We start from the raw sequence: 20,018 nt of genomic DNA on the forward strand, positions 1-20,018 counted from the left end.
GGATCTTGCTTTTAGCTGTTAGCATTGTTCCAAGCCCTCAGAAAGCACTGCCCTGTGAATTTCTAGATAGAGAACTTCTCCAGGAAATTTGAATTTGTACTCCAGTGCTCTAAATATGCCGGGGGAGGCTCGGTTGTGTTATAGATAAGCCTGGAAGGAGGCAGCTTTGGCCACAGGCCAGCATTTTGAGGTCAGCCACTTTATCTGCGGAATTCCTCACCCCCGTTCATCCCTGGGCCGTCCCATTAAACTGGAAAATTAATCCCATCCCTGCCAAGGTGTTGGCTGATAAAGGCTTGAGCTAGTGACCCTTCAAGAGGAATTTGCATTTTAATAGAGACTCATCAAGCCCCACAGGAATCAATATCTCTCATGGTGAAATTTCAAGCACCAGTTACGGAGATATTTGGGGGTGAGGCTTTGCAGGGATTCTGATCCAACAGGGGACTCCCTCAGTTCTGCTACAGGCTGTGGATGGATAACCTACCATTTCCCTTGAGTACTATGAACTTGACCATTTTATGTCTCACCCTTTCAGACTTCCTGACACTCCTGGGTCTCTTAATATATCAACACAGGCTTTTTAACACCAGCCATCTTAAAGTTGTCACATCCGCCTGGGGCCACAAGGCGATTTATGACAATCCAAACTTCCAAACTTTCTTGGTACTCCCAGGAAGCCAATAATCAGGTATTTGAAACCTTCTACTGCCAAAAGGGACTGGTGATGATTTAATAGGTCTTTAATGATATGGTTCATTTAAATTCGTTTTGTGCCGTTTGTTTTAAGCCCAAACTTTTTACTTGCATCAGAAGCCCTGCAAATGAAAGGTGGGGGAAGAGACCGTTTGTGCACTGGGAATGTTTTAAATGCCCAGTCCTTCAGGGCTGGCTAGGGAAATTCTGGAACTGCAGAAAAGCGGCATCTGGGATCTTGGAATTGCGCACTGGAGAGAAGCCCCAACCCGCCACACCTGGGGCAGAGCGCTCGGCATTCACCTCCGTCGGCTCCCCGCCCGGCCTGGCGGTCTCCGCGGTCCCCTCTGCCACCAAGGCGCGCGCCTATCCCGGGCTGGCCTCAGGCTGGGCCGGCGGCCCGGCCCCTGCGGCTCGGCTAGCCCGCGGGCCCGGCTCCCAGGCCCCTGCAGCGCCGCCGGCCGAGGGCTTCGCTGCCCTCGCCCGTGCCCCGCCTGCGGTGCCCACGCCCCTCTCGGGGCCCCGGCGCGGCGGCGGGGACCGCACCTGCACCCGGCCGCTCCGGCTCGCTCGGGTCCCGGCCCAGCGCGCGCCGGCGGCTCGCGCCCGCGCTCGGGCCGGGGAGCGCGCGGGGCGGGCGGGAGAGGGCGCAGCGCCGCGCGGCGGGCGGGCGGACGGGCAGGCGGACGGCCCTGCGGAGCGGCGGCGGCGGCGGCGGCATGGGCGCGGGCACCGGCGGGGGCTGCGGGCGCCCGGCTCCCCGCCCGGCCCGGCCGGCTCCCGGCGCGCGGCCGCCGCAGTCCCCGCGGCCCGCAGGGAGGCCGTCCCCGCAGCCGGCGCAACTTGCCTCGGACCCTGTGTGAGGAGAGGCGGCGCCGGCGCGATGCCTCCGGCCGGCGGTCCCCGCGCGCCGCGCCCCGCCGCGCTGCCCCGCAGCCTGTCCCGCCTGCGCGAGTGCCCGGGCCGCTCCCGCATAGTGCTGGCGCTCGGGGCCACGCAGATGGCGCTCGGCTGCCTCATCGTGGCCGTGAGCTTCGCCGCGCTGGCGCTCACCACCTCGGCCCGCGTCCGCCACTCCTGCCCCTTCTGGGCCGGCTTCTCGGTGAGTGTCCGCGGCCGGGCGGGGACGGTGCTCCGGGCGGGGGCGCCAAGTTCGGGGCGCGAACGCCGGGCCGAGGCGCTGCAGCGCGGGGTGCAGTTCCAAACTCCGGGGACCCCACTCAGCGCTCTGGAAGCATCCTTTCCCTTTCCTGTCGCTGACGCCGGAGTTACTTTTCTTAGAGGAGGCGGAAGCCGGTGCCAGCCCTCCGCCGAGCCCGCAGCGGCCTCGGGGACCCCGGGTGAGGGTGGGCAGCGCGCGCGCGTCGGACCGGCGGCTGGGCCCTCGGGGACACTGCGCGCCAAGCGGCGGTGACCCGGGCGAGGAGGCGGGATCCGAACCCGGTCCGTGGCGGCGGCGCGCCCTGGGGGCGGAGGGCTTGGGGCGCGACCCGTCAGGTTGCGGGTCTGTCTTGGCGGCGGGGACCCACCCGCCTGCGGCCGCTCCCCGACGCGGGTCCCGGACTTCGCGTTTCCCGCGTCCGCCCGGACGGCATGCTCGGTGGGCGGCGGGACTGGGCAGGCGACCTGCAGCCGGCGTCCGGGGGCGTGTTTTCTGAGACCGCGAGGGTGACCGAGTTGTAGGCTGTTGACCCGAATTAGAGAAGCCAGCGACTAACAAACCTCCAGAGGAGAAAACCACCGGAACATCTCTATTAAAAGAAGTGATCGTCTCCAAGAGTTAATTTTTTGTGTGTCATTTTATAGCCTTTTGATGAAAGTTCCTCCCATGTTAATAAAGAACGGACTCATGGAAACAGGAAACCTAAGCAGCACAGATATTTATAAGGAGAGGCGCCTGCTCTGCGAACTCTTGAGATCTGTAACTACATTGCGTTTATGGGGCTGAAGTACATCTCGTAGGCTTAACTGTAAACTCAGTATGTTTTAATTCCATCCCCCGAAATCCAATCCGGGCTCCTGTAATGAATGCCTGCTATTTGTTCTTGAGTTGTGCGTTTTCCAAATTCTGCCCAGCCTTGCTTGTTGTTGTTGATTTTTTTGTAATGGCCTTTGTTCTCTAAGTCCCTTGCATGGCTTTTAAAATGAGATCGGAGCAGAACTGACCCTCTGACACTCTAATCGATACAGGTGCGGTTGTTCATCCTAATGGGGGTATTAATTTTCAAAGCTTATTTCAGACCAAGGGTGCGTCTGGAGAGCTGATTAGGAAAAACAGAACGTGCGGCCACAGCTCCGGGTATTCACATCAGAGAGAGGAGGCTGGAGGCAGGAATTGGGAGCCATGATTCAGATGGACCGCTATATATAGTCTTTACACATCTGTTGCTCGATTTTTAGCGTTATTTAATATGCATTGTTTTCACGTTGTCTGTCTAGTGGGCACTGAGGTTTATTTATGTCTGCTGGAACCAGCCTACAGGTGGCAGACTGGTAAGCTAGTTTCACTTCCTGGCTCCTCCCTGAATCCCCGTCCCCCGTTAAGCCTTAGCTATGGTTTTGGTGCTCTCGAAGGGCATGGAAAAAGAGCTGCCTTTAAATAACAAGCCTAAAAGGGAGAACGTTCACTGGATACCGTAGAAAAGCTGTTTATGGGGAAAATGTGCATTCACTCCATTTTACTCTACAGTGAAATAAATACGTGAAACCATGATTCAGTTTGCGTTTCCAGTGTTATTCCTTTCAGTGGCCATTACCTACTAGTTCTAACTTCGCATGATGGGGAGTAATTCCACACATGTCTGCTCTGTGCAGACGGTCCTCTGGGCTGTGGGAATAACACTGAGCAGAGCCCTGCTTATGTTCTAGAGATTTTAAGGTCACTTCTGCTCTCGGTCCACCCCCCACTCTCTCACCCTTACATCCACTTTCTCATGGGCTTGTTTTCATTTTTCAAACTTAATCTGACAAGCACCTTTAAAATCCTTTGCAAACAGTATATACCGTGTTTATTATTATTATTATCTCTGCCCTTTGCAGAGATGGTGGTTGGTTCCAGTGACGTGGGGCCAGGTTTGCATGTTAGTGTGTGGCTGTGAGTTGTAACACTGGTCCCTGCCCTCTGAGACCACCTTGCAAGGATGTTTTTTATTTCCAAACGGCGACTGGAGAGGCGGCTGGCTGTATAATGAAATCTGCTCTGTGGGGACCACACTCTGGTCCCCTGCTTCTTCTGCCATGAGAGGTGTGGGCTCTCTGGAAATCTCTAAGTTTCGGGGCCTTCTCTATGGTTTGTACACAGCGAGGAGCCATTGTGGAAAGAACTCTCCTCTGTGTAAGGAAAAGCTCTACCTGAGAAAAACAGCTCGCATTGCTTGAGCACCTACTGTGTACCTGACGTCCAGCGGAGTGGCTTACGTGGTGTGACAGCCCATGTCCTCCCGGCCCCGGCGCTCACACTCGTGGGTGGTTCCGTCACCGGCATTTGGACCCGGGCCTCTGAGTTGCCTTAAGGGCAGAATGGAGTAGTGCTGAGGTCGTCTGGGTGCTAAGCCTGAGCTTCTGCTGAGTACGCGGAGGTGAAGAGGGATTGAGTCACTTGTGTTAGTCAAGGTCTTACAGGGAAGCAGAACCAACAGAATATATCTCCACATACATATGCAGCAGGAGATGCGATAGAAGGATTGGCTGACACGGTGTGGAAGCCGAGAAGTCCCACCATCTGCCGTCTGCAAGCTGGAGGCCCAGGGAAGCTGGTGGCGTAATTCAGGTTTAGTCCAAAAGCTTGCGAACTGGAGGGCCCATGGGGCGGGGAGTCTGGTCTGAGAAGCGGGTGTCGTGACCTCCCAGGGCGGGAGGAGACGATGCCTAAGCTCAGACAGAGAGAGTGCAGGTCCTGAAGACAACCTGTTAATACAGTCTTCGGATCCAAATGCTTATCTCTTCTGGGGACAGCCTCCCAGACACACCCAGACATAATGTCCTACCAGCTGCCTGGGCCTCCCTCAGCCCAGTCACATGGGCACAGAAAATTAGTCATCACACTTGCCCCAGGTCCCTCAGCTAAGAAGTGGCCAGTGGCAGGTTTGAACTCAGATGCTCTGGCTTTTGAGGCCACAGTTGCAACCATTAGACTTAACTGCCCTCTAGGCAGAGGCAGAGGCCATTGAGTAAAGGGTCAAAAGTCAAGCCTCCAAGAGGAGGTCACACCCTCTGTTTCTAAGGAAAAGCACAGACGGTGTGGAAAGATGAAGAGTCAAGAGAAATTGGGGAGGCATTACATTAGGGAAGTTGAGGAAGTTTAATTACTCAGGGGTGGGCCTTGGCAAAGATGGAGACAGGTGAGGTGCAGCTGGTCTGGCCCGAGGATCCTCCTTTGAGGACTGCCTGCAAATGGCATTCCTGTCCCAGGTCCCTGCCACCCAGCTTGGAGTTAGGGGAGCAGCAGCTTCGTGGATGCATGTGCGGCCCCTGTTGAGAGATGACCGTGTGTGTGAACAGATCAGAAGAGACTCATGGAGCTCAGTGAACGTCTGTCTGGATGGAGCTGGGTGGACGTCTAGGCTTATCTTTTTTTTTTAAAACATTTTTTAATCCAGGACATTAAAGACTAACAAGCACATTGTCGGTTACATCTGTTGATAAAGACAGTCACTGGGAGCCAGCTGTATATGTCGTGTGTGTGTGTGTGTGTGTGTGTGTGTGTGTGTGTGTTTCTTTTAGGAGCAATGGCATTGGATTTTTTCCTACTCCTAAAGCAATATATGCTTGTTGCAATAACTAAAAACAATGAAGCGTACACACACACACACACACACACACACACACACACACCAGTGCTTTCTGTCCCAGTTCTACGCTCATAAGTCACCTGTATTACTAGTGGTGTTTGATGGGGTCCTTTCCCACTTTCCTTTACAATACAGAAAGTAGAATTTATGTAGATGCAGAATATGTTTCTTTTTCTTTAAATTTCCAAAAAAGTTTATACCACACACCTTACTCTGTGACTTCTTTTTTATTTCGTGTATAATAAATATGCTCATCCATAACCCACTATTATTATTATTCCCATTATTTTTAATGACTGTGTAAGAGTCTGTAGTAGGAATTATTATAATTTATTCATTTATTCTCCTCCTGGGAATATTCTGGTCGTATTAGTTCTGTGTGTCTACAAACAATGCTGCTTATCTAGCCTTAGGTGCCGGGGTATTCCGATTCGGAATTCTGTTAGTTTTGGCCTTATTAATTCCACAAACAATTTTATTCACTCCTACCCACAGAAGCATTACATCAGAATGCCCTTTTGTACCCGAATACCAGCAAAATATACTTGCCATCCTTAACATTTTTATTTTTCTGATAGAAGGAAAACATTTCATTGTTTTCATGTGATCAGAGTTTTCGTGATTACCTCTCTGTATGTTGCACATATTTTCTTGCGGTTTTTCATTTCTCATTTGGCTTAATTTTGGGTGTCTTTTGCCATATGGATAATTTAAAAACTTCTCATGGAGTCATTTCTATTGGTTTTCTCTTTTACGATGTCTAGATTCTTTTCTCTTAGTTAGAAAGTCGTCATTACAGAGATCACATGAATATTCTTTTACATTTCCTTCCAATGTTTTCATTTTATTTTTTTACATTCAAATTTTAATTCATCTAGGATTTATTTTGTGTATGGTATGAAAAAAGGCCCTGACTTTATTCGCTTTCAGACAAAGTTCCTATCTACACGTGGTTCTGTTTTGGACACTATTCAGTTTTACTCTCTTTTTTTAAAAAACAAATTGAGGTATAACTGATATAAACATTATATTAGTTACAGGTGTACAACATAATGATTCCATATTTGCATCTATTACGAAATGATCACCACTATGAGTCTAGTTAACATCAGTCACCATATATAGTTATGATTTTTTTCTTATAAATTGATACTTTTATTATTATGTAATGTCTCTTTTTATCCCTGGTAAATTTTTTTTGCTCTGAAGTCTAATTTGTCTGATATTAAAACAGCCATTCCAGATTTCCTTTGCTTATTGTTTCTTGGTATATCTGTTCCCATGTTAAAACTATTTCTTATACTTTTAACTCACCTTCATCATTATGTTCGTAACGAGTTCCTTGTAGATAGCATATAGTTGGATCTTTTAAAAATAAAGATCTGCCAATTTCTGTTGTTAATTGATGTGTTGGACCATTTACATTTAATGTAATTGTTGATACAGTTTAATTTAGATCTACCTCTCCGCCCCCTTTTTGTTCCCTTCCTTTTTTGTTCTTCTGTTTCCCCTTTCCTGCCTTCTTTTGGTTTGTTTGGAATCTTATTTAATCACGACAGTTTGAGTCATCTCCTGTTTTTAACTGTATTTCTTTGTATTTTTACTAGTTGCTCCATAGGTTACAATATATATACTTAACTTTTCACTGCCTGCATAGAATCATTATTTTACCACTTCAAGTAAAATGCAGAAAATTTATCACCGCTTAGGTCTCTCATTTATGTTGTAATTCTCTTATCAAATTTATCTTATGTACTACATCTACTTGTATTGAAAACTCTTTCAGACAGTATTACACTTGCTTTAAAGAATTCAGTAGGAGAATAGTCTATTGAATTCTTTTCACCATTTGTTTTGTTCTTCCTTCATTCTGGATAGTCTAGATTTTCTTCTGGTATCATTTGCCTTCTGTCTGAACAATTTCCTGTAGCAGTGCTTTTAGAGCAAGACTACTGCAATGAATTCTTAGTTTTTCTTACCTAGGATGCCTTTACTTCACCTTGGTCCTGAAGGGCATTTTCACTGGTTATAAAATTATGGGTTGGCAGTTTTCCCTTTCAGCCTTTAAAAATGTTCCAGTTCCTTCTGTCCTCCATGTTTTCTGGTGAGAAATCCATGGTAATTTAAATTGTTGCTCCCGTATGGATTGACTGACTCTTTCTACTTTCATCTCCATTCTGCTATTAAACTCATCCAGTGAATTTTTTTTTTTTTTTTTTTTTTTTTAAAGATTTTATTGGGGAAGGGGAACAGGACTTTATTGGGGAACAGTGTGTACTTCCAGGCCTGTTTTCCAAGTCAAGTTGTTGTCCTTTCAATTTTAGTTGTGGAGGGTGCCGTTCAGCTTCAAGTTGTTGTCCTTTCAGTCTTAGTTGTGTCAGGCGCAGCTCAGCTCCAGGTCCAGTTGCCGTTGCTAGTTGCAGGGGGCACAGCCCACCATCCCTTGCGGGAGTTGAACCGGCAACCTTGTGGTTGAAAGGATGCACTCCAACCAACTGAGCCATCCGGGAGCTCAGCGGCAGCTCAGCTCAAGGTGCCGTGTTCAATCTTAGTTGCAGGGGGCGCAGCCCACCATCCCTTGCGGGACTTGAGGAATTGAACTGGCAACCTTGTGGTTGAGAGCCCACTGGCCCATGTGGGAATCGAACCTGCAGCCTCCGGAGTCAGGAGCATGGAGCTCTAACCGCCTGAGCCACCGGGCCGGCCCCTCATCCAGTGAATTTTTCACGTCGGTTATTATAATTTTCAGTTTTAAAAATTTCCATCGGGTTCCCCTTTGTGTCTCCTATTTTTCCCCTTAGTGTTTGTAGCTTTTCATTGATTTCTAAAATTACTTACTTTCTTACTGGGGCCTTATTATTATCACTACTTTTAACATTTTTGATAATTCCGAAATCTATCATTGATTGTGTTTCCCATGGAAGCTGACATTCTCCTGATTCTGTATATGACGAGTAACTTTGGATTGTATCCTGGACATTCTGAATATTCTCTGGATATTGTTTGAATTCTATGGAGAATGTTGCTGTTTTTGTTTTAGCTGGTTGTACCTCTTCTTGGCTTTAGACCACATTCTGACCCACCTTCTATGCATGTGGTTCTCATGCATAGTTAACTATTTGAACAGTTGGAAGTCTTTGCAGGGCTATTCAGACCCATCCTGTACCTGGGGCTCTGAGTGGCCAACCTGGCTCTGGGGCTGGTGATCTATCCAACATCTTTACATTCTGTTTAGGGTCGTATCTGCACATGCACACCTGGGAATGAGCCCATGAGTTCGTAAACAGATTTTAGGGATCTCTTTTCCTAGCTAGCTCCCTCTCTGTGGTCTTGAGGGTGTTGTCTGCCTCTCTGGGACTCCCCTTACCCAGTGCACCAAGGATGGTGGGCTTAACCTTGCCCTACTGTGCACTTCCTGTGCCTACACTGGCATAGGGGCCAGGCAGTGGGAGGACAAGGAGAGAGAGAGCAGCAACCAGGCTTTGTCCTGTCTTCTTGGTACCAAGCTCCTCCGATCAGAAAGGATGCTTCTTCAGTGCCTGCCCCCTCCGGAAATGATGCTCATCCTTTAAATATAAAGCTGCAGACATACAGTTTTGAATTTGCAAGAACTCCAGAAATATTGTCCCCAGGAACCCTTTCTAAAGAGTTTACTAGAGAATAAACTTCGGAAGACTATGAGATAATTAGTAAGGCTTTTCAGAAATTCTGGGGATGACAGACGACTATATTTAACTATAAAACTAAAGCAAAAATATAGTGATAAGGGGACAAATTAATACATAAGTGCTACATGTTCTGGTTATATACAATTATACAACTAAAAAAATAAAAAGGAGGAGATGAAGGCAAAGTAGAAGAAGCTTCTGAATTGCCACATTGAATAAAGAGTGGTGTCACATAGGAATAAAGAGTGGTGCCACATAGGAATAAAGAGTGGTGTCACATAGGAATAAAGAGTGGTGCCACATAGGAATAAAGAGTGGTGTTTTGAAGCTGACGAAGCCAGCAGTCGAAGGTTAAGTTTACTTAAGACTAGAAAGATTAACACCAGATTAGTACTAGTGACAAAAATTGAGGGTTTGGGAAGAGCAAGAGAGAGGAAGACATAGTCAGTAGCTAATTGCATTATTACTCAAACTGTGTTTCACCGAAATTAGGACCTAGCCGGACCATCAGCTCTAATGCGTCTTTTGGAGCAAAAATTAATATAAGACCCGGTCTTATTTTACTATAATATGAGACTGGGTCTTATTTAACATAATATAAGACCAGATCTTATATTAATTTTTGCTCCAAAAGACGCATTAGAGCTGATAGTCCAGCTAGGTCTTATTTTCGGGGAAACACGGTAGTAGTGAGGTAATAATGTCTGAAAGAAGAGTTTCCTAAGGATAATGATACAAGGTAATGATATAAAAGTAGTAGCTAGAACTGGAATCCTTCCTACACACCGAAAGGAGTGGAGAGAGAGACCCAGCAAGCAGAGACAGCAGCCCACGTACCAACGGACTTTGTGTCTGTGCGTCTGTTTCAAAATAAGGTTAAAATTCAGGCAAAGGTGATGCCAAACATATAGACTTTATTGATAGTATATGTAAATGGGCTTAACTTAGTTTGAAAAAGAGTTAAGTTGGCGAACACAGCAAGACTCAGAGACAGACCTAAAATGAAGAGCTTTAGGAAAGCTAAAAATATAAGGACTGGAAACGCTGTCTCACTGGTGTCAGACAAGACAGAATTCATACATTCCTGCTTTTTCACAATACAGTATAATGCCGTATCTTTGTGTTTTGTGTCTCAATGCAATTTTTAACATGAGTGTTAACTATTTGAACAGATAAAGTGTTCCAAGGTTTTGTCATATGGCTCCTGTACCTTTCTTGTTAAATGGACTCCCACATTTCGTTGGGTCTCTTTGTGTCGTCCCTCTGATTTCCCCTTCTTCACTACTTGCTGCTCCTATCCAGAGAAACCGATGACTTTTGTTTATTTCTCCTCTACTTGGAAATGATTTATTCCACTTTTAAGTAAACGTCTGTGCTTTCCATATCTACATCCATACCATCTATAAGTAATTTTGTTTCTTTTTGGTCAATCGTCTTATATCTCAGTATTTGTTTCATATGCTACTCCTTTCCCTTACTGCATTAATTGAAACCTTAATGTTGAAAATGTGGAGAGAAACACTGATGTCTTGCTCTAGATTATTTGGGGATAGCTTTAATTTCATCTGCTGTTTGCTTTTAGTTCTTAATAGATAGGTAATTTTGATGACTAAAACTTTGCTATAATTTCAAACTTGCAGAAAAGTTTCAAGAAAAGTACAAAGACTCCCATTTATCCTTAAACAAGATTCACCAGTTATTAATATTTTGCCCCATTTGTGTTTTCATTTCCAGACTCCTAAATTGGTCAGTTGATGATTGATTGATACATCCATCTACAGATTTTTTGCTGAATCACTTTTGAGTGCGTTGCAGATCTCTTGCCCCTTTGCCCTAAATACTGAGACATATATGTCCTAAATACAAAAACATGACATTAACATGGAGTGATAATAAAAGTCAGCAAATTTAACACGGATACAACACTATCCACAGTCCATATTCAAATTTTGCCAGTTGTCCCCAAAACGTTCTTTATAAATGTTTCCACCGCCTGCTCTCCTGTCCAGTATTCAAATTAGGAATTTAAAAGTCATACGCAGGTGGTTTCCTTCTGTTTAGAATTCTTATAAAGAATGGCTGACAATTTTTTTCAAATGTTTTCAGTCATGTTTCTATAATCTCTTGGTTTTTCTCTTGCAGTAATTGATGTCCTGCAGTATATTGATAGATTTTTTTTAATGTTGAATTGCCCTTGGATTTCTGGAATAATCCTTATCACTTATTCTTCTAGCATATGGTTGGAATCCATGTGCTATTAAGATGTTGGCTTGTACAGTCACATAAAAAATTGGTTTGGAGCCTGTGTTCCTGCATGCACACAAGTATACACTGTAGTAAGTCTTTTTTCCCTTCTTTAAATTAAAGTTTATTGGAGCGACAATTGTTAATAAAGTTACGTAGATTTCAGGTGTACAATTCTGTAATACATCATCTATATCTCACATTGTGTGTTCACCACCCAGAGTCAGTTCTCCTTCCATCACCATATATTAGGCCCTGTTTACCCTTTTCTAGAGCCCTGCTCCCGCTGTAGTAAGGCTTGTTAGGCTGTGCTGGCTTTGCAAAATAAATTGGTGAGCTTTCCATATTGTTCTGTGGACTCGCATAGGGAGAGCTGTTCTTTGTAAGTTAGACCTCTTGTCTGTAAAGCCTAGTGTCTATTCTAAACCATAGGTGCTTAATAATTGTCTTATATATTAGTCTATTCAAGTTGTCATCTTCAGCAAATTTTGGCTTTTGGTTTTATTTTTTTTCCTACTTCTTAAAAATTGTCGCTTGCTTTCTGTTAGAATCATTTCTAGTTCATTAATTTCCACTTTTTATCCTTATTCCACTCCTCCTCCATTTTGTTTTATTTTCTTTGTATTATAGATTTGTCAGTTGCATCTTTAATATATATATTTCATTCTTTTTTTAAATAATAAAAGCAATTTGTTAAAATTTTATTCTGAGTATAGGCATATTTGTAGCACAGATTTCAATACAGAGTTCTCCCATTTACATTAATTGTTAGACGTTTATAATTTTGGTTTTGCTTTTTTTCTTGGATCTTGGGGTTCTGTAGAAGAATGTTTTAATTAGTATTTAGTTCTTTCTGAGAGGTGGAGGTTGGGTGTCATTATTTTGTTACTGATTTGTTGTTTTACTTGATATGGTCAGCAGTGAATGTCACTTGTAACATTTCTACATTTTTAAAAAAATTATTATTTTTTTAAATGTTATTGGGGAATACTGGCGAACAGTGTTCTCCAGGGCCCATCAGCTCCAAGTCATTGTACTTCAATCTAGTTGTGGAGGGTGCAGCTCAGCTCTAAGTCCAGTTGCCGTTTTCAATCTTTGGTTGCAGGGGGCACAGCCCACCATCCCATGTGGGAATCGAACCTGCAACCTTGTTGTTGAGAACTCGCACTCTAACCAACTGAGCCATTGGGCCACCCATTTCTACTTTTTATAATGTAACAGTTTTTTAAAAAACATCGCCCCCCGTTTTTCGCCCACAGTACATACTTCTGTTTTTCAAATTTGATTTTTTTACTATTTTATTTTATTTTTGTCTATGTGATACGTGCCATTGTTTGCCTGGTGTATGAAAATCATCCCTCTATATTTTTGAGTTCTTGTATTTCTCTGACTTCCTTTCCTGTGTTTTAATTTTATGTTGTTTTGTGTGTAAATGTTTATGAGCATATTTACTGATGAAACCTTTTGTCATAATATAGTATACATCTGTTTTTCGTGCCTTGCCACCCCTCCGTTCCTGTCACCCCACAGGAAGAGGCCTTTGGCACCTTTGTCTGTCCCTGGTTCCTTTGGAAAGAAAATAGGCTTTGAACATTCTATGGTTTACATAATTTGAGTATGGGAGGGAGAATTTTTTCTTGCTCCATACTTCAGTCTTTAATGGGGTATTTTGAATTTGAATCTTGAAAAGGTCAAAAAGCTCTGTATCCTGTGGTTTCTTTGAAGATTCCAGAAAATACAGCAAAGCCTGCATATCACTTCCACCGTTTTGATGAGTTCAAACCTCTCACAAGGCCCTTTGCCCTTCCCGAGCTGGTGTCCGGCTGACAGCTGTGAGAGGAGAGACCTGGGTGGACATCGCAGAGGCCAGTCCAGGGCTTCCTCCAGTCGGGGCCACACTCTCCCAGGGTCCCCATGGGCCCCTGCTGCTGAGAACGTTGCCTGGTGAAGGCTCTATTTTGTGAAGCCTCTCTGCCTTTCTCACAGGGGCAGTATGTGTAATGGCTCCTGCTGGCTTTTCTGGGGGCTCTGGACAGGTGCCGGCCCGTGTGCCGGCCAGCTGTAGTCCCAGGGCCTGCCTTTCCAGAGACCAGGTGTGATCTCTAGTGAAGGTGTGGTTTCCAGGCCCACTGTCCCCAGCACGCCCAGGTTCAGGCCTATATGAATTCTACTGCTGCTTTCAGGTACTTGAACCTATCAAAATTCATGTCATGTTTTGGAATTACAGTTGACCCTTAAACAATACAGGAGTTAGGGGCGTTGACTCCAGTGCAGTCAAAAATCTGAGAATAACTTTTGACTCCTCAGAAGCTTAATTAATAGCATTCTATTGACTAGAAGCCTTAACGATCACATGAACAGTTGATTAACATGTATTTTGTACGTTACATGTATTATACATGGTATTCTTACAATAAAGTGAGCCAGAGAAAATGTTATTAATAAAATTATAAGGAAGAGAAAATACATTTACAGTATTTAATGAAAAAAATCTGCATATAACTGGATCTGTGCTGTTCAAAACTGTGTGGTTTGAGAGTCAACTGCACAGTTTCAGTTTATAGTTTATAATCATGACCTGCTCTTATCCGCAATCTGTCCAACTATGGATGAAACTGTGTGTTGTACCTAAAGGGTTCAGTGCAGTAAGGTGGACAGGGATTAATGAGCCCATGGGAATTGGGGACACTGGCCTTTTTTTGGGGGGGACAGAGTCAAGTATTGAGGACATGATAACAACTGCTGGAACCTGTTCTGTAATTATCACATAGACCTGCAGATGCATTGTTCTAAAATAACTTCTTAAAATTTAAGCTCATTCTTTCACAGAGAAAATGGTAGAAAATGTGGAACTCCTTGAAAAAGCAAATTTTTATTTGAAAAATTTTGAAGTTATCTAATTACAAGACAAGTGTGACCTTCTTGTCTGTAATGAGAAATCGTCAATAATGGCTGTGACAGTGATTTTGAAATACGTTTTTGGAACCCTCAGCAGAATTTGAAAGGACTGTGATAATAATCCCTATATTGCATGTTGCATAATGAAAAGCTTAGCCACCATGGGCATATACTCGTCAGAATCCTCTGATTTGAAAAAATAGATTTTTTAAAATTATATCCCACAAACTTCTTTTCAGCTATTCACAAAAGAGCACTGCCTTTTTAGAGACTAATTTTTGACTCAATCTCAGGAAAAGGCAAAGAAACATAGCATCTGCTTCTCACCTGCCGATTCATCCAGCCTCAATGTCCCCCGCATCCCCTCCGTGCTTGCCAAGAAACGGTGTGAGGCTCAGAGCCAAGTCTTTTCAAGATGAGGGGAGAACGTAAGAAGTGTAAGCGGATTACCTGAGCTATAGGTCTGTCGCACCTGGTGGTAAAATGTTCTCTTCAAGATTGACTTTCTCTCGAAAGAAGAGAATGTGGCAATATATGTATTTCACGATACTTTTTTTCTTGCTATATAATCAATAATAAAACCAAAACCAAAAGCCAAAAACCCCTGAACAAGGCACCTGCCCGGTGACTTCAAGAGTGAGACCTGTCACTATACCTGTCGTCCAGACGGCATGTCTCTCAGGTGAGACGAAAGGAATCAGAGTTTAAGAGAAAGAAACACTGTTATGGGGGGCAGACTGAGCCCTGATATCACGTGTTCTGGTGAAAACACATAATATTTGTCTCCATATATTTTACGATGGAGACGATGATGATAATGATAAAAGTATTATCTATTTCGTTTCATGGAAATTCAAACAGCATGGAAAGGTACAAACTGAAATTCGAAATCTGTCTCTCAGCTCCAAACTTCCCCATTCCTCAAAGGTAAATATTGTCAGCTTTTCTGTTGTTACATCTTTGGTGGCAGGCACATCATTGTTTCATCTCTGATGCCAATTAGCTCACTCCTTTTGTTGGTGACCTAGCCTGGTGTTCCTTTCTGGAAGCTTCTAGGGTTTACTCTTTGTTCTTGGTGTCCTGATATTTTGCAGTATTTAGTGACACTCAGTGTGTTCCGTCCTTAATGCTGGAAAGTTTGTTCTTTGATTATTTCCTCATTTCTAGTTCCTCTGTTCTTTTTCTTCTGGAACTCCTGTGTGTTGACTGACCTCCTGTGTGGATCTTCTGGGTATCTTAACTTTATTCTCCTATTTTCCATGTCATTACCTGTTACTTTATTAACTGAGAGATTGCTTCAGCTTCAGCTTCACCATCTATTGAAACTTTACAAAGTAATTTTACAAATGACACAGGGATATACAACAGAAAGGGCTGAGAAGACTCAGGAGGGTGGGTTTGGGTAAGGCTTTCACAAGGGAGGGGTATCGTGCAGCCGGACAGAAGTACAGGCCAATGTCAGGCCACTCAGGGCACCTCCCAGCATCCTTTGTCCCACAGGACATGCTTTGACTCCCAATTGTGAAGTGTCAAGATATCTGAGAGCAAGAAGCTCATCTGAGAAGGGGTCCTTTTTGTCCTCTGTTCATGAAGCCCAAACTAGGCTACATGACCAGGTTCAGAAACAAAAACTAGAGAAATCAGGTGCAAAGCCATCAATCTGGACATTTTCTATAAACCATCTGACACTTCGGTACTGGTGACCCCCTGGTCTGCCTCGGACACTAGCCCTGCTCAACATTAATTGCTGGTTGGTACATTTTATTCTGGTTTGGCTGGTGGCACGGTGGTCCCTCATGCGGTTGCAATAGACCAGCTGACTGTACTTATCCAGTAAGTACAGTCAAAACAGTGATGACCTCTTTCATATTTTCTGCTGAGTGTTCTGAGTAATTGTCGTATTTTCTGGTTACATGATTTTTTCATTTCTACCTTAGGGTACTAATTGGAATGAAGTAAAAGAAGTTTTCTTCTTTGTGAAATCTCTGTTTGATCGAGGGTCAGTTTTTTTGTTTATTCTTCTAAATCTTCCTCTTTTGTGTTTTTGATTTTCCTTGTTGGCCTGGTGATTCGTGGTCGTCTTTGGTGGTTGGACTTGAAGGACTACTTCATTCATTGAGGTCTTCGCATGTTTTCTTCCTCCTTTCTGTGCTCCCCATGGAACGAGGGCCCGATTTCCCCCGTCCAGATGTGGACTGGGCATATCACTGGCAGCATGCATCCCCTTTAGACACTGGAGCTGGCAATTGTCGCTGAGCTCACGGCCTCTCCTCCCGTCTTTTGGGCTTCTCTGAAGACAGTCTGCTCTGGAGCAGGAATTCTCACTTTGGAAGCAGCGGAGGCAGAAACCTGATTTCTTTTGGTTTCTGCCTGAAAACAAACACCGACGCTGTAAGCGCTGGGGCGAGGGCATGGGGTCTGGGAGCCCGAGGTCCATCCATAGGTCTACAGACAGCCTTTGGACACCTACTGTTGGGCCCGTGTCTTGCTTTTGCTCTTGGGACCTGTGGCCTGGGGCTCATCGGTGCAGAACATCCGAGCTCTCTAAAGCCTTCCCTCCCACACACACTCATCTGAGCCTCTTGCCCCTGCGTCCTCTGCTGGTAACTGATCGCAACTCTCTCCCATAAATTTCAAGGGTCTTCTGTTTTTCCTCTTCCCCCAAATTCGTCACCTCATCAGGAGAACTCCAGGGAGCAGCTCACATAGTCTGAGGCAGGACAGCAGACCTGCCTCCAGCCAGCTGGAGTCCCGCCCAACTTTTCCATACCCCTCTTTCCACCGCCTGGTGTAAACTTTTGGACCCCATTTTAGTTATTGCATGAGTAATATTTTTGAAAATGTAAACTGACCCATTTAAAAAGTATCTGTGAGCCATATTACGCTGCAGCTTTTCCACTCATTAAATCCAGGATAATCATTGCTTTGGGGAAGAGCAGGTACTCTCTCGAATGAAACACTCATTATGCAGCTTTGAGTCTCAATACTGACTTTCTTGAGTCTCTAGAGAAACTACAGTCATGAAAACCAGGCTTTGTTGCCAGAGAAAAGGCATGGCTTCCTTTATATACTGAGAGCAGAGCTAAAAGGCCCGAAATGGTTTTACTGGTCAGCGCCGTGTTGGTAGGACAGAGGGGGCATTTCCCATCCAACAGGAAGCAGAAAGGAAGCAGGCGTGGAAAACCCGCTGGGGTTGGGAAGAACTCCCAGGACCCGGAGTTCAGGGACATAGCATGACAGCACCCCATGCCACTCCACGTGGTAGAAGCCAGATGGGGACAGAACCCGAGCACATCAGGCTGGTGTCCTCCAGCATGAAGAAGCCATAAGGTAGCACTGGAGGAAGGAAATGGCTAGACCAGGGTTAGAAAACTTTCTATACAGGGGGCTAAATAGTTCAGGCTTTGTGGCCAGACGGTCTCTGTTTCAATACCCAGCTCTGTCATTGCCGCGTGAAAGCATCCATAGATACTTCATAAATGAATGGGTGGAGCTCTAGTCTAACGAAACTTTGTTCACAAAAATGACAGCAGGCCAGATTTGGCCCAAGGGCTATAGTCTGCGAACCTCTGGTCTAAAGGATTGGGCCTGAGATTTCCCCTGGAATGTGTGTGGAATAAAGACATCTGGAAGTTTCCGAGTGGATGTGAGGTGTGTCAGAAGGAGCTGGGGGTATAGAGTCAGGGTGCCTGTCACGAGGGCCCTTGACAGTGGGCAAAGAGAGTCCCCCTAGATGACGCTGTAGGATGGACCATCCATAGGGGGGCCCTATGGAGTCTGTAGCCCAGTCTCAGAGGATTCTCAGGACCCCCCAAAGCCGAGCTGAGGTGGGGGCAGAGGCAGCAAGGGGCAAAGCCACGCTCCCTGGGCGTGATAATGTCACATTGTCCTGTGACGTACACCTCTGCAGTGGACAACCCAAGGGTAGGGCTGACTCTGAAAGATGGAGCGCGATGAGCTATGCCTCCCAGGGGGTCATTACTTGGCCCAGACACCTCTCCCTGCACCAGTGGACACTTCTGTCACTCACAGAGTTCTTTGTACTGGAGACAGTTACTTCTTGCCTCCACCTGAACTCCCATTTCATTTGGACATGTCACAGGCACCTCAAATGCAGGATGTCCCAAAGTGAGGTCCTCACCTTCACCCCCGCACCCATGTCTTCCAGTTCCTCAAACCAGACACCTGTTTTCATATTTTGCTGTTAGAAAGCTTTCTCTCTCTCTCTCTCTCTCTCTCTCTCTCTCTCTCTCTCTCTCTCTCTCTCTCTCTCTCTCTCTCTCTCTCTCTCTCTCTCTTTCGTTATTTGAAAAATACTATTAAGTTCATTTTTGAAAATACGGAGACTACCAAGAGAGAAAACCAACCTGTCTGGCAGCCTTGATTCTTCCTTTGGGGAGAAGCTGTCCAATGTTTGCATTCAGGGCCCAGATAACCCTTTGGGGCTTTTACAAGTGAAATGTCTATAGCTTCTTGTTAGAAACTTCCAGCGAATCAGAGAGGTACAAAGTGAGAAGTCTCAGTGCCCCTCTTTTGCCCCCCACCCCCGTCTTCTCCCCAGAGGTGTCCTAAGGAAAGAGGCTTTCTTTCAGACCATGGGGGAGTCAGAAGAAGAGTTGTGTTCTGACTCAACCTGTCTTGTCACTCTTTGTTTATTAGTGTATGTAACTCAGCTCCTTTTTCTAAAGTCTTATGGTGCTCTGCTGAATGACTATAATGTAATGTATTTAATTTATTTAATAAGCTCCCATTGATCTGACACTTTGGCCACTTTTATTTTCTAGTAAAACCTACTTGAAAAGGATATTCTCCATAGGGTATTTCCTAGTCCACAGAGTTCTAGGCCAAGGGGTACATGCATTTTAGACTGAGACAGAGTTTGCATATTGCCCCCAATCAGGCTGTACAGTTTACAGATCCAGCATCGAGAAGGCCCCCAACCCTGCACTGGGCACCTTCATCATTACCTTCTCAGAGAGGCTTTCGCTAACTACTCGGCAACACTTTCTACTCTTCCCCGTTTTCATTTCCCTTCAGAGTACTTAATGCTACCTGAAATTAGTTTGTCTGTGTCCCTAAAGACTAAACCCCATAAAGACAAGGGTTTGTGTCTGTAAAGCCCAGCCTGCAGTGGACCTGTAGACATTCAAATACATTTGTTAGATGAATCAGTGAATGACTTTCTTTCATTCATTATGGTTCCTTCCTCTTTCTCTCCCCTCCCTCGTTCCTTCCTCCCTCCCTCCCTCCCTCCCTTCCTTCCTTCCTTTCCTCTTTCTTTTCTAACCCACAGATTTATTCAGATTTCACACATTGTCCTACTTGTCCTCTGTAGTAGAATTGTTCAGGTCCAGGATCCAATCCGAGACCAGCTGTTCTTTCGGTTGTCACATCTTTTTAGGATTTCCCTTCATCTGGATGAGTCTTAGTCTTTCTTTGTTCTTTTCAACTTTATCATTTTGAAAAGATGGGGCCAGTGATTTTGTAGAAAGTCCCTTGATTTGGGTTCGTTCGATACTTCCTTAGGCTCAGGTTATGCGTAGATGGCAGGCGTACCCCAGAAGGGACACCGTGTTCTTCTCATTGGTCCTATCAGGTGGCAGGCGATTGTGACTTGGTCCCATATTGGTGCTGTTAACTTCGACCGCCAAGTCCTGGATATGTCCTCCGAGTTTCTCTATTGTAAAGTTACTATCTTCCCCTTTGTAATTAATACCTAACC

At 45.1% G+C, this 20,018-nt stretch overlaps 1 protein-coding gene across 1 annotated transcript in view; it reads left to right on the plus strand.

The window, feature by feature from the left end:
• The first annotated feature begins 1,579 nt into the window (after positions 1–1,579).
• The window catches only part of ENTREP2 (endosomal transmembrane epsin interactor 2), a 253,708-nt gene continuing 235,269 nt past the window's right edge, over positions 1,580–20,018 (plus strand). Inside the window, exon 1 of the mRNA XM_033100323.1 lies at positions 1,580–1,798. Coding sequence (XP_032956214.1) covers positions 1,580–1,798 — 219 coding nt within the window. The remainder of the gene's footprint in view (positions 1,799–20,018) is intronic.

The sequence above is a fragment of the Rhinolophus ferrumequinum genome, chromosome 28, assembly GCF_004115265.2.
Source record: "Rhinolophus ferrumequinum isolate MPI-CBG mRhiFer1 chromosome 28, mRhiFer1_v1.p, whole genome shotgun sequence".
Classification (NCBI taxonomy): Eukaryota; Metazoa; Chordata; class Mammalia; order Chiroptera; family Rhinolophidae; genus Rhinolophus; species Rhinolophus ferrumequinum.